This window comes from Acinonyx jubatus, chromosome B4 (assembly GCF_027475565.1).
Source record: "Acinonyx jubatus isolate Ajub_Pintada_27869175 chromosome B4, VMU_Ajub_asm_v1.0, whole genome shotgun sequence".
Taxonomy (NCBI): domain Eukaryota; kingdom Metazoa; phylum Chordata; class Mammalia; order Carnivora; family Felidae; genus Acinonyx; species Acinonyx jubatus.
The window spans coordinates 123,596,850-123,616,421 of NC_069387.1; the positions used below are offsets into that span (position 1 = coordinate 123,596,850).

The window sequence follows — 19,572 nt, forward strand, 5'->3', positions numbered from 1 at the left end:
TATATTATTATTACCTACAAAGAACAGTTGCTAACCTCTACTGAGCACCAACTGTACCAGGCACGTGCATTTTCTCACGTGCTTAATATGAAGGAAAAGGCATCACTACTCGCCCGTTTTACAGATGACACTGAAACTTAGCCAAATTAACCTGCCCCAAATCACTCAGCTTGTGAAGAGCAGGAATTAGAACCCTGATCTACCTATTTGACTCTATGTCTGTGCTCTTAGCCGCTCATACCATTCATCATAATTGTTCATAAAATAGCCCATTTATTTACCTGTATTTTCCTCTGGACTGTGAGTTTCATGAGAGCAAAGATCATGGTTTCTTGTTCATTGATATTTTCCTTGCACCTATTGATATCTAGCATATAGTAAGCACTCAATAAGTATTTCTTAAAATTAAATAGTACATGTAAATGCAGAGAATCAGATTCCAATTCTAATACATTTTTCATCAGCTCTTTCACCCTTCTCTTGTAATTAAAATATCAGTTACAGCCCTTATTTTCACCTTTTATTCTCATCGGTAATAATGTCCAGAACAATGGTTGGGGTGAAGTGCTTAACCGATATAGTCTTTATTCATTTATAGAATTGTTTATAAAACAAGCATTTGTTGAGTGCTTCCTACATGCCAGGCTTTCACTAGGCATGGTATAAATTGCTCCCCCACTAAAATGTAGCTTTATGAAATAGAATTGTGTCTTTTTCGTTTAACTTTTTTTTTTTTTTTAATCTCCAGTACCTGGCAGAGAGACTAAGGCATACTAGGCACTTAATCAGTAGTTGCTGATTGAATAAATGAATAAGTGTTGAAAGAGGGATCACTGCAAGCCCTAGGCATCTTCCTGGGTTATTTCTTGTGTGTCCCAATTAGCAAATATCCATCTAGAATGTAATTCCCCTAATAAAATGCCATTAGATGTTAACTTTTAAAAGTATAAATGATTCTTTCTTACCTTTAATGAAATTTACCAAACTGTTCATCTGGTTTTTTCTCTGCTTGCTCAGAGATCCTTTCTCTTCCCTTCCCCTGCTCTGCTGTGTGTCTTGGGAGCAGGTGGGCAGGGGGAGGGGGGGAGGGATCCTGGATACCCCATTTCCCAGCCTCCCTTGCTAACTGGCTCCAGGCTAGGTTTGGCTAATGGTGGTCCTGGAGGGAGATAAGAAGGTGAGAAGAAAGGAGACACCTCTACTCCCGCCCCTACACCCGTCCCTCCTCCTCCCCTCAACCCTCAACCACCAACCATTGGAGGAAACCTCTCCAGTGGTGGCTTATCTCCTCTAGAGTTCTACCTTCTCCTCAGTCCCTCCTTCTGTGATCTCCCCTCCCACTGGGCGGCCCCAACACCCAGGCTCTGTTTTTGTCCCTTTGCTCCTTTAGCTCTAGGGATGGATGTAGCTTCCCACTGATTCTCTAATATGGGTTGTTTCACCATTCCATAAAAGGACTTTTAGCTCTTCCTGTGTATAATTTCTGCTGCCTATGGAATTCCCTCAATTGAACTAAGTGGAATAGACTTGTTTTTCTGAAAGGATCCTGACTTACTGGTCTACTGAGTAGAGAATAGCAATATTCACATTGATATGTGAATATTGAGTGATTTGTTAGGCTCTCTCATTAGCTAAGTAAATGGCTCCTGTAACCACCAACTTGGTGGATTCAAATTAGTTCCTTGGCATAGTTTTAAATCATCACATCTCATACCTTTAAGTTGCTCAGGACCAATTAAAACTGTAAATATTATAGCAGCAAATAAAAGAGTGTAATGATAGTAGCTATAGTTTATTGATCCATACGATGTACCTGGCACTCTACTCAACTCATTATACATACTATCTCTTTTAATTCTCCGACAAACTGTGGGGTATGTGTTCTAGTCAAGATGCCTAATGGCAAATAATAGACACCTACTTTGAATAGACATCTCAAATGCTCCTTGGTACTTCATGGAGTTTAGATAAAGGCTGAAAAACCAGGCTTGAGAAAGAACTAAAGGATATCACCCACAACTAAGACCACACCACAGGATGATCTGCTAAGGACTATCATTTGGGATGCTGGGCCACCAAAATAACAAATGGCCCCCACAATATCATTGTCCCCATTTTACACCTGTGCAGATAGAGACATATGTATAATGAATGCCACAACATGGCTGTAAGCCGTCTGGTCTGCCTGAATCCAAAGCACTCCCTCTTTCCACCATACTACATTTGTTTTTTTATATATGGTTAGTTTGTACCTTAATTGATTTGCTCTTGAAAGTTTTGATCTACATAAACTTGTAAATTTTTAAGATTTTTTAACTTACAAATATAACCACTATAGCCGTCCTTTAAATAAGTAATTCGGTTTCAGCATTAATATCTATGCGTACACAGTTATGTTGTACTCAGCTTTTCAGGATTTGCTGATTATGTACATGCAGGTGAACTTGTAACATAAACAATGTCATGGCCAGGAATGCCTTATAATTGTCCTTTACTCCAGATTTTTCTTGTACTATATATATATATGAAGCAGATTCATATATATGCATGAGAGAAACATAAACAGCTTCATATTTTAGGAGAGTTGGCAGCAATCCTTTCTCTTTGTTTTCTGGAAAACACAAGCACCCTTCTAGAGTAATGGAATGTGATTATAAATACTTCAGGCACTTAGTTGATACAGAGCTGGTATGCTTGTTGACATGTCGTTATGGAAATTAGATAATTATGTCACCAATGGGTAATACGTTGCATGTGATACTGCACGCGCGTGTATGTGTATGTATACGTGCGTGTTTGTAGAGTAGCCATGAAATGAGTTCTGGTTTCTATTCTTGACCTGCCAATTCAGTGAGTCACTGAATATCTCTTTGGTCAGTCATAAACCCTCAGTGCCCTCATGTAATACCTTCCAGTAGGACACAAAGGAACTCAGGTAAAAGCTACAGACATCAGAATGTCCAGGGCTCTCATTTTTTCATCCTCAAAAGGTAGTATAATTATTTAAGACTCATACCACTTTGGGAAAGAATGCCTGTCCACTTTACCATCAAAAGAAGAAAAGCCTTAGAGGTCACATGTTGGGGCACAATATGCATTTTTAAATGAAAGTAAACTCCATGTACCTGGACTATCTAAGAATTGGACTTGAAGGGAAAACCCTAAAAAGTAGTAATTTTTACTTTCACAGCAGAAATAATTTTGACATACCATAGTGAGGGGCCTTTTGTAAACATATTCCTTTCTATAGTTGATATGAAAAGTTCCATATCTTATCACTTTTAAAAATATGAATAAGATAAATATGTATTGGGTAGTGTTCATAGCTCACCACCACTAAGGTATATTTAAGAGGACATACAATGATCATCGTATAGCTGTGTGAATTATAGAGCAAAGAGTGAATAAATACATTCTCCGTGTAAAAGAAATAAGCCATTGGTATGTATATAGAATAAATCAGGAACATCTCCCAACTTACTTCCTAAACAGTTTGGAGGGTAACTTTTTAGTCCATTTCCATGCATTTTATAAATACAGAATAGACACATGTTCTCTCACATACAAGCTCTCCCTTAAGCAGAAATGGTATCAATCCCACAATCATTGTTCTGTAACTCATGTCTTTATGTTAAACAGTCTGTGTAAGGAGACACGTCTCTTAATCCTTTCCTTCATGTCTCCTGGGTTTTGCCTCTTACTTTAGAAGTTCTTCCTGTACCCCACTGGTATTCCAATTTATTTTTAAAGTGGGGGCGTGAGTGTTCATCTGTGGTTGAATGGACTAGGCAGGCACTTAGAGAGTGACAGCCTGCTGGCCCAGAGGTGGGGCAAAGACAGTGGCTGTCTTGGCCAGGGCTCTGTGCCAATACCTCTTTGGTTTCTCAAAGGTGCTCCTTAGAGCCTCACCTCACCTCGGCCCCTCCCACTCCCTGCCCAGCCTTGTCTTCAGTCCTGGTCCTCACTCTCTTTGCTTTCCAGGGGACAGCAGTGGTTTCCAGGTAAGTGAAGGGGGCCCATGGAGGGTGAACAGGGACAGGTTCTTTCTAAAAATGCTTTTCCTTTTAGTATGTGAGAGGAGAGGGTCTGGGTCTGTATCTAGATGTGAGGGTGCAAGCAATTGAAGTGAGAAGCAACCTCCAATTTTATACTGATTCAGTTCAGAGAAGTCAGGGGGAGAACTGTTTCTGGTGCTTTGGAAACTTAATCAAGCACCAACATTTTGATAAACCATCAAAACTGCTCGATGATCTAAATCTCCTTTATCTTTAAGACCAAAAGAATGACAAAAGTCGATGAGAAGATGTGGTCAAATTTTGAACATTTAGTCACCAGTTTATATCAGTCAAATTGTCTTTTCTTCTTTCTACTTTCTACTGTCTTTCCCCCCAACCCTTACTGCTTTTTAGTTCTTCCCAGCACCTTAGGATGGAGAGGGGAGAGCGGGGCTCTGACTGAGTGGTGGCTCAGTCAGATGAGCGTCTGACTTTGGCTCATGATCTCACAGTTTGTGGGTTCGGGCCCCGCGTTGGGCTCTGTGCTGACAGCTCAGAGTCTGGAGCCTGCTTCATGTTCTATGTCTCCCTTTCGCTCTGCCTCTTCCCCACTCACACTGTCTCTCAAAAATAAACATTAAAACATTTTTTTTGAAAGATGGACAGGGGAGAGAAAAAGAGATGGGATTCCATGTAATCAATTTTTCTACTACAATGGAGTCATATCTTATGTGAGGAGGTTAGTTTCCAAAGGGAGAACCTAAGGTCAAAATCAGGCGCAGTCAAAATTATCTTTCATAGGTCCTTTGGTGGGCCATAGGCCTTTGGTGGTCCTTTGGTGGGCCAGTTTTGTTTTGTTTTGTTTTGTTTGCCTGTGGCATTGAAACAGATATGTTTCTTCAACTGAGCACTACAGAAAATAATTGATTTGCATTTGGGAACAGATGAATGGGAAGTAAGTACCTTTAAACTCTAGATTGATGTTCCATGGGGTGAAATCAGGACCAGCTACATAATATGCAAGGTCCACTGCAAAATGAAAATGCGGGCTCTTTATTGAAAAATTGTGAAGAATTTCAAGATGGCAGCAGCAGAGCATTAAACTAAGTATAGGGCTCTTCCAAGTGTAGAGCTTTGTGCATTGGCACAGTTTGAGACACCCAGGAAGCCAGCCCTGGGTAAAAAGCTTGGAACCTAATGTGAAGCTTGGAAACTGAGATCAACTCAGGAAGAGAAGCCTCACGACTCCCATGGAGAGAACAAGGGGCAAAATCACTGCCAGTGTTCAAATTATTCTGTCCTGCGCCCTGCACCCTGTCCTTTCTGAGCACATATAGTTGAATTTACATGATGCTCAGTCAGCACAAGATGCAGAGCCACAATACAAGGTAAATGGTTGAGACGTTGCAAGTCCATATTAAAATTACATTTGGGGATTTTCTGATTTTTTTCAAGGACTCACTATAATTTAAAACTCAGATTTAAGATGTGTAAAAAGAAAATGAGTATTTTTATGTCTCCATCCAGCAATAATTTTCATCAGCCCTTAGGCATGTGCCAAAGGCAACAGAACAGATTTAGACTATTGTGTAATTTGTAGGTGACAAACCAACTGCATTACTATGAACTTTCTAAGTTGTTCCAAAAGGAACGTTAGAAAGATCAGGTGTGAAAATAAAAAACGTAACTTACTAAAGAGGTTGCCTCTGACCTTTTTTTCCAGAAGGTCGTGAACATAATCTGAGCAAGGAGGATTTTATTCTATGACTGCCTGAACTCTCTGAGCAAGAATGTGAAACAAGGCTCATTTTGAAGGGAACTGCCTAATATTTTATAGTACTATATTTTTTCAAAGTGTCTTTTATGTGCCAGCCAGTATGAGGGCAGCTGGCCAGGTAATTGACCAAAAGGTTTCCAGAGAGCAAGTTATTTAATGTCAAAGTAGCAGTAGATTGTGCTTCCAGGATATTTCCTCTCTGAGCTTGGGTCTCTGATGTTACCCCGCCCTGTCTACCTTAAGGTTCTCACCCCAGCACATGCCGAAACTTGACTCATCTGCTTTGACAAAAAATTGCTTCCTTGTGGCTTTGAGAATTATGTATTTGAGCTTTAAAATAAGTGCCAAGCCTAGGGTCAGGCAGCTGGTCACCCAGGTAGACTGGACAACTTTCCTGACTCATGCTCACCTGCTCCAAGTTATGTAAAAACACAAAAACAACACTCATCAAGCACCTATCAAGCTAACAAAAGAAGCAAAACCACAATGCGTCATTGTCACAGTGCCCAAAAATTAGGAAAATGTTTTTGGTTAATCTATTGTGGAGTTTTTAGGTGGTGATGGTGGTTGTTTGAGTAGCGGTTACTATTTGGCAAGAATCGAAATCAGAGGCTTCTGTCATCCTGACTGCTGCTTCCAACAAACAATATAAAAATGAGCATGTTCACAAGAATGAATCTATGGGTGGCAACAGCATTCTCTCCTTAATCTCTTGGTTTGTATCGTTATATATTTTAGAAGAAGGGAGGAGAGAGTGGCATAAGGAAACGCAAATACAAGTTTATAGAGATCAGCCAAGTTTGTTCAGAGTGATTTGCCTAATAGTTTCAATAACTAACACTGACTAGACTTACTGTGTACAGCTCTACGCACTTCACATGCTTTATCTTGTTCCATCCTCACCATAACCGGATGAGATAGTTATCATTGTTATCCGTTGACCAAGATCTCACGGGTAGTTAAGTCAGAGCCAGGGTTGAACCAAAACAAGTCCATGTTGTAACACCAAATTATTCCATCTAGGATAACTGGCCTTTTTTTTTTTTTTTTACATTTATTTGTTTATTTTTGACAGGGGAGGGGCGGAAGGGCAGACAGAGAGAGAGAGAGAGAGAGAATCCAATCGGTTTGTTTATTTTTGAGGGGGGGGGGGAGAAAGAGGGAGGAGGGGCAGAGAGAGAGAATCCCAAGCAGGCTCTTTGCTGTCAGCACAGAGCTGGTCCCTGGGCTCAATCTGGTGAGATCTTGACCTGAGCCACAATCAAGAGTCAGACGCTTAGCCGCTTAGCCCACTGAGCAGCCCAGGAGCCCCAAGGATAACTTTCTATCCTCCTTTAAAATGTTGCTTGTCTGGTTCAGTTTTGCCTCCACAATTCGGACATGATTTCAGCACGAAATTGAAATACTTCAGCCTATGCAAAATTCACTGCATGACACTATATCCCAAGCAATGCCAATATTCAGAAGACACAGTGGTTTTTATGGCTGCGGTTGGGGGAATGTTGTTTCTGCACATCCTGAAGCACACCCACAAGAACTAAACAGAGTCCACCCTGGGACTGTTTATTTACATTAACCCTTGTCGAACAGAGAGGTGCTGCCAAGCACTCTAGAGGAAGTGAGATGCTTTATCTTTTGCGTGCACACGAAGTTTACGTCTTCAGAGAGCCTGGGTGGGTGTGACTCCCAAAAGCTAATCTTTCAGTCCAACCATATGCAAATCTGGGCCGGTGTTTATGTGGAGGTGCAGACACAAACATAGGTGACACGGCTGGTTGCTGACGCGCGTGGGAGCGCACTTGCCCTGTTGTCTATTGGCTTGTGCTGTGCGGAAGGCGTGATGGTGGGCACCCAATCTGGATCGCCCCGTCTAGATGAGGGGTGTTCGAGTAGAAGTTCCACCCCGCGAGGGGTAGCTTGTACCATTATCCACGCAGGTGCGCCCGGGGACCAAAACAGTCCTGCGCTTCTCGGGAGGAACCACGAGTGGATCAGCGCGCAGCCTCGCCCCGCCCCAACACCCCGCTCCGCCCCGCCCCGGACTCCCCTTCCTAGGCCCCGCCCCCAGCTCCCGACAGCCCCGCCTCCATCTCCGGGAGCTCCCAGTGGCACTGCTGCCCCAGTTCCGTAAACACTTTTCTCCCCGCCCCTAGCAGGTCCCCGGACTGCACCACTTGAAGCCCGTGGGGGGGGGCCCGTTTCCTGTGGCATGCAAAACACCGTCAATCCAAGCTCTTCTCGACCTCTTTCATGCGAACGTGAGGAAAAATGTTAGGTAGTAAATCAAATCTGTCAGAGCTCTGCTATCGGAGCCTGAAGTGACTTGGATTTCCCCCTCTCCCGTGGTCCGTCTTCCCCCTCTCGCCGGTTACACTGCTACGCCTAGGCTGACTCTTCGAAGTCCCTCCCGGCCCTTTAAATACCGCGTGGGGGGGAGGGGGGCGGGGAGGTTGGGGGTTGTTGGAATGGTGAGTGAGTTTTCCAGGTGTTTGAGCGGTGTTGAGGGGACACCCAGAGATCCTTGATCCAGGCTCACTCAGTCGCCTTTCTCCTCCGCCTGTCTCCGCGCCAGACCCGGTGCGTATCCATCCCGGGGGAGGGGGTCGCGGGTTCTGAGGTGCCGGACCCGGGTGGGTGGACGAGGACATCTCGCCACAGGGCAGCCGAGGGCCTCCCCCAACCCACCTCGGAACTCTGTCCGGGGACGCCGGTGCCAGGGGGCGTTAAAGTCCCACTTCTTGCTCCCCCCCATCTCCTTGTTTGACCTCAAACCGCCATCCCGCGTGGGAGCGGAGAGCGGGTACAGAGTGGCCGCGGCGGGTGTCAGGGTGGCCGTGGGCTTCGGGCCCCGGAGGCTGCGGGGTCGCTTGGATCCTGCTGGATCCGTGCCAGCGACCGCGCTGCGAACAGCTTTCCACCATCCGGGCCCCGGGAAGGTGCCCGCCTCGCCTGCGACCCCCTGCCCATCTGGGGTGGGCGAGCCGGGCCGCGGTGGGGGCTGGGCGCGGCTCGAAGCGTGTGTTTGGGGTTTGTTGCCGGGGTTTCCCAGGCACTCTGCTCGGCCTCCGCCGTCCCCTCCCCCAAGGGTTTGTTTTGACAGGAAGCGTGCTGCTGGAGGGGAGGGGGGGGCTGGAGGATTGGCCTGGGGGTGTGCAGACTCCTGGGGCGTCCCTCTACGGTCAGTTGGAGGAAGAGGCGGGAGATGCCAGTCGGGCCCGGGCTCGAACCCTTGGCCTCTCGGGGATGGCTTGTGCTTCCCCAAACTGCTCCTCTGGGTGGCTCCACCGGGTGGGTGGACGGACGGCGCAGATTGGAGGTGGCACGTGGACGAGCATGGTTACGTGTTTTCGTTAGTATTTGGAAAAGCTGTTCCATTAAAGGAGCGATTTCACAATGATCTAAAGTTTCCTTTTAAAATAAAAGTATTCAAATGCAAAAATCTAGTCAACATAGCAGTGATTGACAAATTAGGGTAGAGATGTGGAAACAGGCGTCAACAGTGGTACCCAAATGACTGAAGTTTGGGAAATAATTATCTTAGGTGGTTGTTCTGTTACATTAACCTTGAGAAACCAGACAAGTTGTCCTTGTCCCCAGTGGGCCCCTCAGCCCCCAAGATCCCTATGGGCCCCGTGGTCTCCAGCCCAGCCAGAGACCTTGCTCTTTGCTACCATAACCAGGTTATCGCTGTGGTTCCCACTTTAGGAGGCTCCGTGCCTGCCTTTTCCTCTTGCCTCCAGGGATTTCATCCATCATTCTGGCAGCCGGTGGAGGTTGCCTCACATGCGGTGGCCCAGGGCTGAAGATACCCAGTCACATGTGGAAGCAGCTTCAATGCCATTTTGTGAGGGGTTGGGGCCCCCAGAGGAGGAAGCACAGGTACTAAAACAGGCCAGCCAGGGGTGTGAGGAAAAGTGTTTCCAAGTGTGAAAAGTGCCTAGAAATCCTTCCCCCGATGCTGTAATGTTATGTGTTGCGTGAACATCTGTTTTCTTAGACAATGACTGGCTTGTTGGCTTTTATCTAGCTCTTTGTTGGCTCTAATTTGATGAAGACCAGCATTCTGTAGCTGAATGGAGCAGGAACCTATCTCTCTGCTCTGTGGTTTATGCCTTGCTGCATATGAATAACTTTTTAGCACTGCTGGCTGGGCCTGGTTCTAAAGCAGCGTTTTGCAGAAGATGGAGATATTCCATACCATCTACAGTTTTTTTTTTTTTTTTCCTTCAGAACCCAGTCTTATTCCTCTGACTCCTTGCCCTTTACTACACATATGTGAATGCCTGTCTTTGCATTTGACCTTGATCTGGTCTTCAAGGATGACATCCACTAGATAGTTCGTGAAATTTCTCATTTCCACCACCCAACCTTGACCGGATGGTCTCCATTCCTCATACAGGGCGCTGTTGGAAAATCTGTGTAGTTCACCTCAAATTGTTTTTGATACTAGTTGTAAGCAGTTAAGACTTCTGATGATATTTGAGTTTTAACTAAGGATTTTGCAGTACTTAAAGAATGGCTCCCTGATAGAGGATTTTCCTTTACTCTAGTGGGGTGGTTGAGAATTGTTTTGGATAATAGACTCTTTCTGTGATGCCCTTCATGGTATAGCACTTTGAGCAGCCACCCCGGGGTAAGGTCAGCTCGTTACCACATATGTAAGTGTCCACGTGGTGTTGGGTAGATCGATTTGGCAGACTGAGAATGGAAAGAATGAACAACACACTACATTTTGTCCAGCCATCCTAGAGTGGTAGAAAGCATGGGCTTTAGGGATCCATGGCCTCGATTAGAGTTGTGCCTCTGCCACTGCTGTGACCCCTAGAGCAAGTAATTTAACTTCTCTGAGCCTCAGGTTCTTATATATAAAACAGGGATAATAGCAATACCTTAGCTAGCAAGGTTATAATGAAGATTCAAGGAGATAAAACACTTAAAATGCTTATGGGGGCTGGGACATAATAAGCACACAATAGCTATTAGCTCTGATTGTTATTATTTGTTATCAATGAGCATTAAGAGAATGGAAAGACACGATGTAAACCTTGCTTTAAGCTCTGGAACTGTAAATCTCTGCTGGTTTGAATTATTGGTGCCTGGAAAATGTGTTTGGAATTGGAAAGGGGAGACGGCCCTTCCTGTAAGCAGCTTAAAATTTAGTGGGGAGCCAGTTATGTAAACAGCAACTATAGTACTTTAAGTGACTGCATAATGGGAATAGGAGCAATGTGAGTGAGGCAGGAGAGAAGAAAAACCTAAGTGGTAATATGAATAGGAGTGTGGCCTAATTTGTTCATCAACAATATTCCTTGAGCTCTCCCTCTATCCCTGGAAGTGTTCCTAGCTCTAGTTGGCTGATTTAGATGGAGTGGGAATATCAGGGAAGGCCACTTTGAAGTTGTAACATTTAATTTCAAATCTGAATGACAACAAGGAGCCAATCACATGGAGATCGGGGAGAACATGCGGGGCGGGGTGTGGGGGACACGGGATGGGGATGCTGCGGAGAGACTCTAGCAGGTGCAAATGTTCCAGAATGGGGAGTTTGGCAGGTCTGAGGAACCTGAAGAAAGCCATTTTGTCTGTGGCAGGAAGGGTTAGGGGGAGAGTGATATGGGATGAGGTGGGTAGAGGCCGGATCACAGAGGAATATAAACCATTGCCAGGAAACTTCTTAAGAAAAGGGAAACCACCTGGAGATGAGCTCTTAAAAGGGATGATTTATTTTGCCTCTTCTGAAGGGCTCTGGCCTATTTCCTGTTTTATTCTCTAGGCACTGTTCAAGAAGGACATTGGGACAAGTCTGTCTAGAAGAGCTTTTGTAATAGAGTGGTATCTAACTATCCCAGCGGTGGGAACAATCAAAATCTAAAAACTGCAGGAGCCCAGACTGTTCTGAATTAGACTTGAAGTTTTGGTTTAGTACTTCTCTTTTAATTTTCTGCTTGGAAATAATTTCAGACTCACAGAAAAAGTTGTAAGGACTGTACAAAGAACTCCCTATCGTCTACCTTTTGCTCATAATCACCTGTTAACACATTGCTGCTGTGCTTTATTGTTTTCTCTTTTTCTCTCTCGTTAAATTAGTTGAGAGAAAGTTGCAAACATCATGGCCTTTAATTCCTGAATATATAATCACAGTACATGTATCAACTTTAGTAAATTAACATTGTTACACAGACAGTAGGTTCAGGTATTGTTACCTGCTGTCATTTGACCCAGTAATAGCATTTTTCCCCACTCTGGTACAGGATCCAGTGTGGGATCATCTGTTACACTCAATTGTCAAGTCTCTTTTCATCCGGAACATGTCCTCAGCCTTTCTTTGTTTTTATGACATTGACATGTTTGGAAATCATAATCTCTTCTAGTGGTAATAAAATAATAGTTGGCTGTCAAGCACTTACTAGGAGCTCAAGTACTTGACATAGACTATTTCAGTTCATTCTTCACAACAATTCTACGAGGCAGATGTATTAATATCCCCACTTTGCAAATGGCAAACCGGGGTTCCCTCTCTCCAGTCAGTAAATATCAAGCATCAGGATCAAGAACCCAGACCACCTGACTCCAGAGCCAGTGTTCTTGCCTCTTGGACGTGGACATTTGCGTTGTCACTGGTGGATCTTTATAATCCTGAACCCATGCAGGAGCATTTGCAGATGAGTCTGCTACAAAAAGGAAATAAAGAAGTGAAGTTGGTAGTGTGGACACAGGCTAAGGAATCAACCCATTTCGCCTCCATCTGTGGTGGGACATAGGACTGTCCCCTTCAGGTTCTTGCACCCATTTCCCTCCTCTCTAAAATGTCAGTGATCATATTGCCATTCATTCAGCAATAAATGTTTAAGTATCTGCTGCATCCCAGTCATTGGTCTTGGAAGGAATTCCATAATATTGAATTTATTATTATTAAATGAAGAACAGTGCAATGAAAAATGTGATTATTCTCCTTGATGGTGACCCACTGTAGTATTGGAGGCTGTGCTTGGAGTTATGCGCTGCTTTCACCTTTGACTTTACCTTTGGCCAGTAAGTAAATCCTGCAGGTAGGATGAGATGTGGTGTTTCTGAAAAGCTGTGTGGTTTGCTTGTAATTCCCAGTGGTGAAGTTTAAGTAGATCTAAGTTTGTCAGTATGAGAAGCATTACCTCTCTTAAAGAAATAGACTGGTTTTATTATCACTGTTGTAAGAATCCAAAATAGTTTTTAAAGCAGTCTAATTACCCTCAAGGCCTTTTGAGTCAAGTAGCTTTGTCCCCAGATGACTTATATGGAAACCCGAGACCAAGAAAAGTAAGAACAGATGTGAAGGAACTTGCAGAACACCATTTACACTGGGATGGGCCATTTGCTTTTAGCTTTTGTATTTCAGACAAGCGCAAACGTTCTGTCCTGGATTAACTAGCAGTGTTATTTTATCATCATGGGATAAAACAGTTCTCCCCTCTAGAGTAGTTTTTAATGCCTGAAATGATGATGATAGTAACAAGAAAAAATGCAAATAATACTAATAATAGTCATCATCTGTATCCAGTTTTCTCTGTGTCAGCCACTGTTCCAAGCACTCTACATATACTGACTAAATGAAGTCTCACGCTTGCCCTATGCATTAGGTGTTATTAGTATGCCTTAAGAAAACAGCAGTTTCCTTATAGAATAATAATGGGCATTTGGGCTTCAAAGAAAAGCTTCTCCTTGGATGCACTAAAGCCCATTTGTGCTGTGGAGGCTTCTGCCAACCAAACAAGAGTTTCTAAACATTTTGAAGCTTTTATTTTGTGTTTTCTGTTGCATCCCCTGTGCCAGAAACTCTATTTCCAGTGAATTGTTGGAAGGAAGCATAGTTGCACATTAAGTATGTCTGCTGTAAGCACATTTAATGTCTGAGAACTTCCAGTGAAGCCTCATGGAACTCTGGGTTTATAGCATTTTAGCAATTCCTAGTTGAAAGGGACCTTATAGCCAGCCCAACCTGCTCAGAAAAATGAGGCGAAGAGAGCCGATGTGATGTGCATAAAGTCACACAGCAAATTAATGACAGACCCAAGCCTCAGACTCTAGACTTATAACTCCTAGCCTACATCTTTTTGTTTTTGAACCTTTGTACTTTGCTGCCTTGTTAAACACAATTAAGGAACCTACAAAGTGTGCTGTTCAGCTGGAGTAGAAAAATGAAAGGGACAGTTATAACTATTAACCTAGTTCATAAATTCCAATGGATGAAAGCTTTTATTCACCTTTACTTGGAAAAACAGCCAAAGTGAAGGAAAATTAAGAGCAGAGCATACAGAGCACAGTTGTTATAGTGGAATGACTGCAAAAAATAATAAGATGGAAACCAAGTTTAAGATAAATAAGAGCGTGGCCAGGACCAGGGAATATTGAGTCTTACACCTAATAAAGAAAGTTTAGGTGGTAGGTTCCCTGCTCCAGTGCTTGAACTTTCACAGTACAAGGCCTGCAAGCGTGTGATATCAGTTTGCGAATGTTCTGGTTGAAGCTGTACCAAATGGGATTCAATGATTCCGATTCAGCTGACACCAAGTGAATACTTGTCACGTACTTGACACTGGCGATGGACGAGACACAGTCCCTGCCTTATTAAGGAGAGTCAGAAGTAGCCATGGGAGGAAAGTAACTGTACAAGGGACTCAGCTCTGTCGTGGAGATACGGGACGTGGTTACAGATGTACAAAGAAGAGTGTCTGTCATTCACTCTGGCCAGAGGGTAAAGGCTTCCTGAGGAAGGTGGCACTTTCAAGAAATGCCATCAGTGAGACATCAAATGTTGGCAGAGAGAGAGAGAGAAATCTAGAGGAAAGGGCAAGTATTCCATTTAGGATTGGGGTTTGGTGGCAGTGGAAGAGTTAGGGCAGATCCCTTTCTTCTGTCCTCTATTCCTTTCCCCCCAGCAGATGGGAATTAAAGCTCAAATAGAAATGGGGCGCCTGGGTGGTTGGTCAGGCATCCGACTTCTGCTCAGGTTATGGTCTCACAGTTTGTGAGCTCGAGCCCTGCATTGGGTTCTCCACTCTCAGCACAGACCCTGCTTTGGATCCTTTCTCCTTCTCTCTCTGCCCCTTCTCTCTCTCTCTCTCTCTCTCTCTCTCTCTCTCTCTCTCTCTCCCTCCTCTCTGTCAAAAATAAACATTAAAAAAACAAAAAAACTCAAGTAGAATCTAGCTTGCCTGTGGTAAAGGAGGTTATTTCCCCACTGGAGTTGCAAGGGTCCAGGTTATCTTATAGCCTGTGTTCGTGGTAGTTGGCGTTGGGACCCTAGGATAAGGCAACTATCTCTACATGGTAGCTTCCTGGCAGTTTCACTCAACTCCTGGCACAGTCAGCCTCCAATTAGCGCTTTTCTGTTTGTGGAAATGATGGGCCAAGCAAGGGCACACTTTTACAACTGGCAGGGCTGAAGAAAGTTGTTTAAGGGAGGCCAGGGGCAAATGCCCTTGGGCATTTGACCTTTTAATAAGTCCCTCTCAGGTTCATCCTTGTCTCTGTTACCACACACGGGATAAAAAAAATGGCACCATGTCTCTCAACAAAGGCTAGATTCCCCCATAGTCCCATGTGGCCTCTCCTTGTGCTTCAGCAATGCCTTGTTTCCCATTTTCTCATGTTCTGGCCTCTGCCACACACAGGTGTAGGTGACTGGACTTCAGAGACAGAGGAGTAGGACCCTGTCTCTTCCATTCACTGTTACCTTTCCCTGTGCTGCTACACAGTGCGCACTCAATATATATAAGGAATCATTTGAAGAAACTGCTCAGGATTTCCAGACATACTGTGTGCAGCCGTGGTTTCAAGTTCTTGCAGCTTTCAAAGCTCTGTATACCTCATTGCCTGGGCTGGTTCAGATTTAAAGAGACTCAGTGAATCCTTACTATCATTACTGTCTATTCAGGATTTGAGGTGCCTTCCTCCTCGGGCCCAAGTTTCCTCTCTGTTTCAGCTAACGCCACACATATCAGAGTCAGTGCCTGCTGGGCTTCAGTTGAGCCTCCTGGGCTTAGGCCGGGTATCCCATGTGCCCAGGATCCCCTTTCTAGGGGGTGACTGGGCCCAAGTGCCCTGCCTTTGTCTGGGAGGCAATCTGATGTTCCAGAACAGCACTGGATGTAGATAGAGTCAAGGGACTGGTTTTATGGCAAGGTAAGTCCCCTTGTCCCAAAGTCTGTTCCACCGACCGGTGAATCAGGATCTTTGATGCCTGTTTGTTCATGGGGTGGTAGTGGGTCCTTAGTCGACTGTCAAATGCAGACCCAGGGTCAGGCTTTAGTCTTTATATGAGGGCAGTCCATGGGAAAATGGAGAACGTGCAGACTTGCCAGCCAGAGATTTTAATTAGTCTTCTCCCTTCCCCAAGGGGCTCATAAGGAACCAAAGAGGCTGATTTCAAAACTATTTTATTTAAAACAAAGCCAAAGGAACAGTAAGAATAGCTAAAATTTGAGTGCCATGCTAAGTACTTTATTAAGATTAATCCTGTTTAATCTTCAAGACTGAACCCTATAAATTCAGTCTTTCAGCCCAGTTTTACTCATGAGGTAGGTGGGTAAGTAAGTGACTTTCCCAAGGGCACATGGCAAAAGACAGCACCAGCTTCTAACCTAGGTGGTCTGTCCCCAGTGCCCCATCCTCTCATACTCTTAACTTGCCATGTTTTAGCAACCCAGGAAGAGAGAGATTGTGTGTCTTCTGTACACTTTTAAGGGATCTGTTATTGCTGAGAGCTGCTCCTCATTCACACTGCTTATGTCCTGAGTAAGTTCCCACTCAGGGCTATGGGGTCCCTTTTCTGGAAGGCAGTCTTGGTGGCCTGGCCGGGCTGCTGTGGGAAAGGAGAGGTTATCTTCTGAGGCCTTTCCAACACTGTGACACGTGTGGGCAAAGCTGTCTATGTTGGAAGAAGCATCCGTGATGCTAGTGGAAGCCCCACAGAGTGTTGACACAGGGTCTGTTTGTCTATGCAGGTGTTATCCTACACTCGCGTGACACAAAATGCCCTTCAATGGTGAGAAGCAATGTGTGGGTGAAGATCAGCCAAGCGATTCAGACTCTTCCCGGTTTTCCGAAAGCATGGCTTCCCTCAGTGACTCTGAGTGCTCCAGGAAGAGTTTTACGAGCGACTCTTCCAGCAAATCCAGCTCTCCTGCTTGTAAGCTGACGGGGAGCAGGGGCTAGGGGTGGCCGAGGGGAGGTGGTTCTAGACATGTGTGCTGGATTTTAAAACTCCTAAATGAATGAGAGCAAAGTATAGACTCCCCCAGTTTCTAGATGTACCATAATAGCACGGCAAAGGCAGAAGTAAGTAGCCACTAACGTTTACCACCTAACCATTTGTATTTTCATTACAGTCTCTGATATGCTTTGCTTTGGCTATAAATCAGGTCCATAAACCCCACCTGTCTTTTCTCTTAAGCAGTGGAAAGCCACTCCCTCTTGAGATCACTTCTTGGACACATTCAAGGATAAATTCAAATTGGTCTTCTCTAATCATTGCCGATTTAAATGAAAGGAAATTTGCCCCAATTCAAGGGTCAGGCAGGAAGTGAAATAATCTAAAGGGTTTCCTACTGATTGCAAAAACTGTTGTGCAAATCACCCCAGAAAAGTAGCCACGAGGAGAATTACTACACTAGGGGCGTAAGAAAGAGTTCAAAAAGTGGCCACAGTGCAGGAGACGTCTTTTTCCCCTTTTGTGTGTGACAGCTCTAAAGGTGTGTAAAGCCAGCGTTTTTTCTTTTTCTTTTTTAGCTTTTTAATTGACATCTTGTATAGGAAATGTAACATCTTTTTTTTTTTTATTTCTTAATCATTAAGATTTTTTTTTCAATATATGAAATTTATTGTCATATTGGTTTCCATACAACACCCAGTGCTCATCCCAACAGGTGCCCTCCTCACTACCCATCACCCACCCTCCCCTCCCTCCCACCCCCCATCAACCCTCAGTTTGTTCTCAGTTTTTAAGAATCTCTTATGCTTTGGCTCTCTCCCACTCTAACCTCTTTTTTTTTTTTCCTTCCCCTCCCCCATGGGTTTCTGTTAAGTTTCTCAGGATCCACATAAGTGAAAACATATGGTATCTGTCTTTCTCTGTATGGCTTATTTCACTTAGCATCACACTCTCCAGTTCCATCCACGTTGCTACAAAGGGCCATATTTCGTTCTTTCTCATTGCCACGTGGTACTCCATTGTGTATATAAACCACAATTTCTTTATGCATTCATCAGTTGATGGACATTTAGGCTCTTTCCATAATTTGGCTATTGTTGAGAGTGCTGCTATAAACATTGGGGTACAAGTGCCCCTATGCATCAGTACTCCTGTATCCCTTGGGTAAATTCCTAGCAGTGCTATTGCTGGGTCATAGGGTAGGTCTATTTTTAATTTTCTGAGGAACCTCCACACTGCTTTCCAGAGTGGCTGCACCAATTTGCATTCCCACCAACAGTGCAAGAGGGTTCCCGTTTCTCCACATCCTCGCCAGCATCTATAGTCTCCTGATTTGTTCATTTTGGCCACTCTGACTGGCGTGAGGTGATATCTGAGTGTGGTTTTGTTTTGTATTTCCCTGATGAGGAGCGACGTTGAGCATCTTTTCATGTGCCTGTTGGCCATCCGGATGTCTTCTTTAGAGAAGTGTCTATTCATGTTTTCTGCCCTAGGAAATGTAACATCTTAAAAGACAAAGCAAATGCAGAAAGAAACAACAACATAATCAAATGCCCCCTTCAAAAAGTTTGTTCATTTGCGTTTAAATTTGTGCAATCTCATTTTTAAAACATGTGGAAAGTACACGAGTGTAGAGAAAAGAAGATTTTGCCTATATCACCCAAAAGCGACAGCTGGCAGCACTTTGTCACATTCATTTTTCACATTGACACATGTGTATATGTAGGTGTAGACTGTTTTCACTTAGAATTACAATTAAAACGTTTACCTATGAGGATATACTTTTAAAACATTTAGGGGTGCCTGGGTGGCTCAGTTAAGTGTCTGACTCTTGATCTCTGCTCAGGTCATGATCTCATGGTTCATGGGGTTGAGCCCCATGTCGGGTTCCACATTGAGCTTGGAGACTGCTTAGGATTCTCTCCCTCTGTCCCTCTCCTCTGCTCACTCTCTCTCTCTAAAATAAAAAAAAAATTTTTTTTAATTAAAAAAATGTAAATTACTTCATCAAATGACTATATAATAAATTTATTTAATCATTGATTTATCATTGGACATTTAGTTAATTTCCTTTTTTTTTTTTTTTTTTTGGCTGTTACAAATAGTGCTTTATGGTACATAAAGCCTTTCCAGGAATTCCTTTGGATATAGGATTATTGGACCCCAGAGTACAGACATTTTTGAGAAGAATCTTAATGCACCAGAGAATTGGGAAAAGAATTAACTAGCAGTCACCCAGCTTTCTGTGCTTTTTGTCATTTTTTATATTATATATATGGGGTTGATGCCTCCAACAGGGTACCTAGGCATCTTGATGAGGGACTTTGCTAATTCCATATATCACCATTTTTTCCTCTTCTTCCCCCTCCTCTTCCTCATGGTCTTCCTCTTCTTCCTCCTCCTCCTCTTCTTTTAGAAATTATTTTAGGTAGCAATATATTGCCAGTCAGTATTGTTTTTTGAGGAAATGATTTTTAAGTAATTGAAGCTAAGAGTTCCAATAGTGATTTTTACAAGACATGACTTATTAGAACAATTTTCTAGAATAATCTTTAGAAATAATCAGAATAATTCTTTATTTACTACTTCTGACTGAAAAGTGGATTATCCAG

The 19,572-nt window shown here is 43.7% G+C and overlaps 1 protein-coding gene across 2 annotated transcripts in view; it reads left to right on the forward strand.

The window, feature by feature from the left end:
- The first annotated feature begins 8,202 nt into the window (after positions 1-8,202).
- The window catches only part of TCP11L2 (t-complex 11 like 2), a 41,892-nt gene continuing 30,522 nt past the window's right edge, over positions 8,203-19,572 (forward strand). For both annotated transcript variants that reach the window (XM_027070938.2, XM_027070940.2), the window contains exons 1-2: positions 8,203-8,349; positions 16,755-16,939. In XM_027070938.2, coding sequence (XP_026926739.1) covers positions 16,783-16,939 — 157 coding nt within the window. In that variant the 5' untranslated portion in view covers positions 8,203-8,349; positions 16,755-16,782. The remainder of the gene's footprint in view (positions 8,350-16,754; positions 16,940-19,572) is intronic.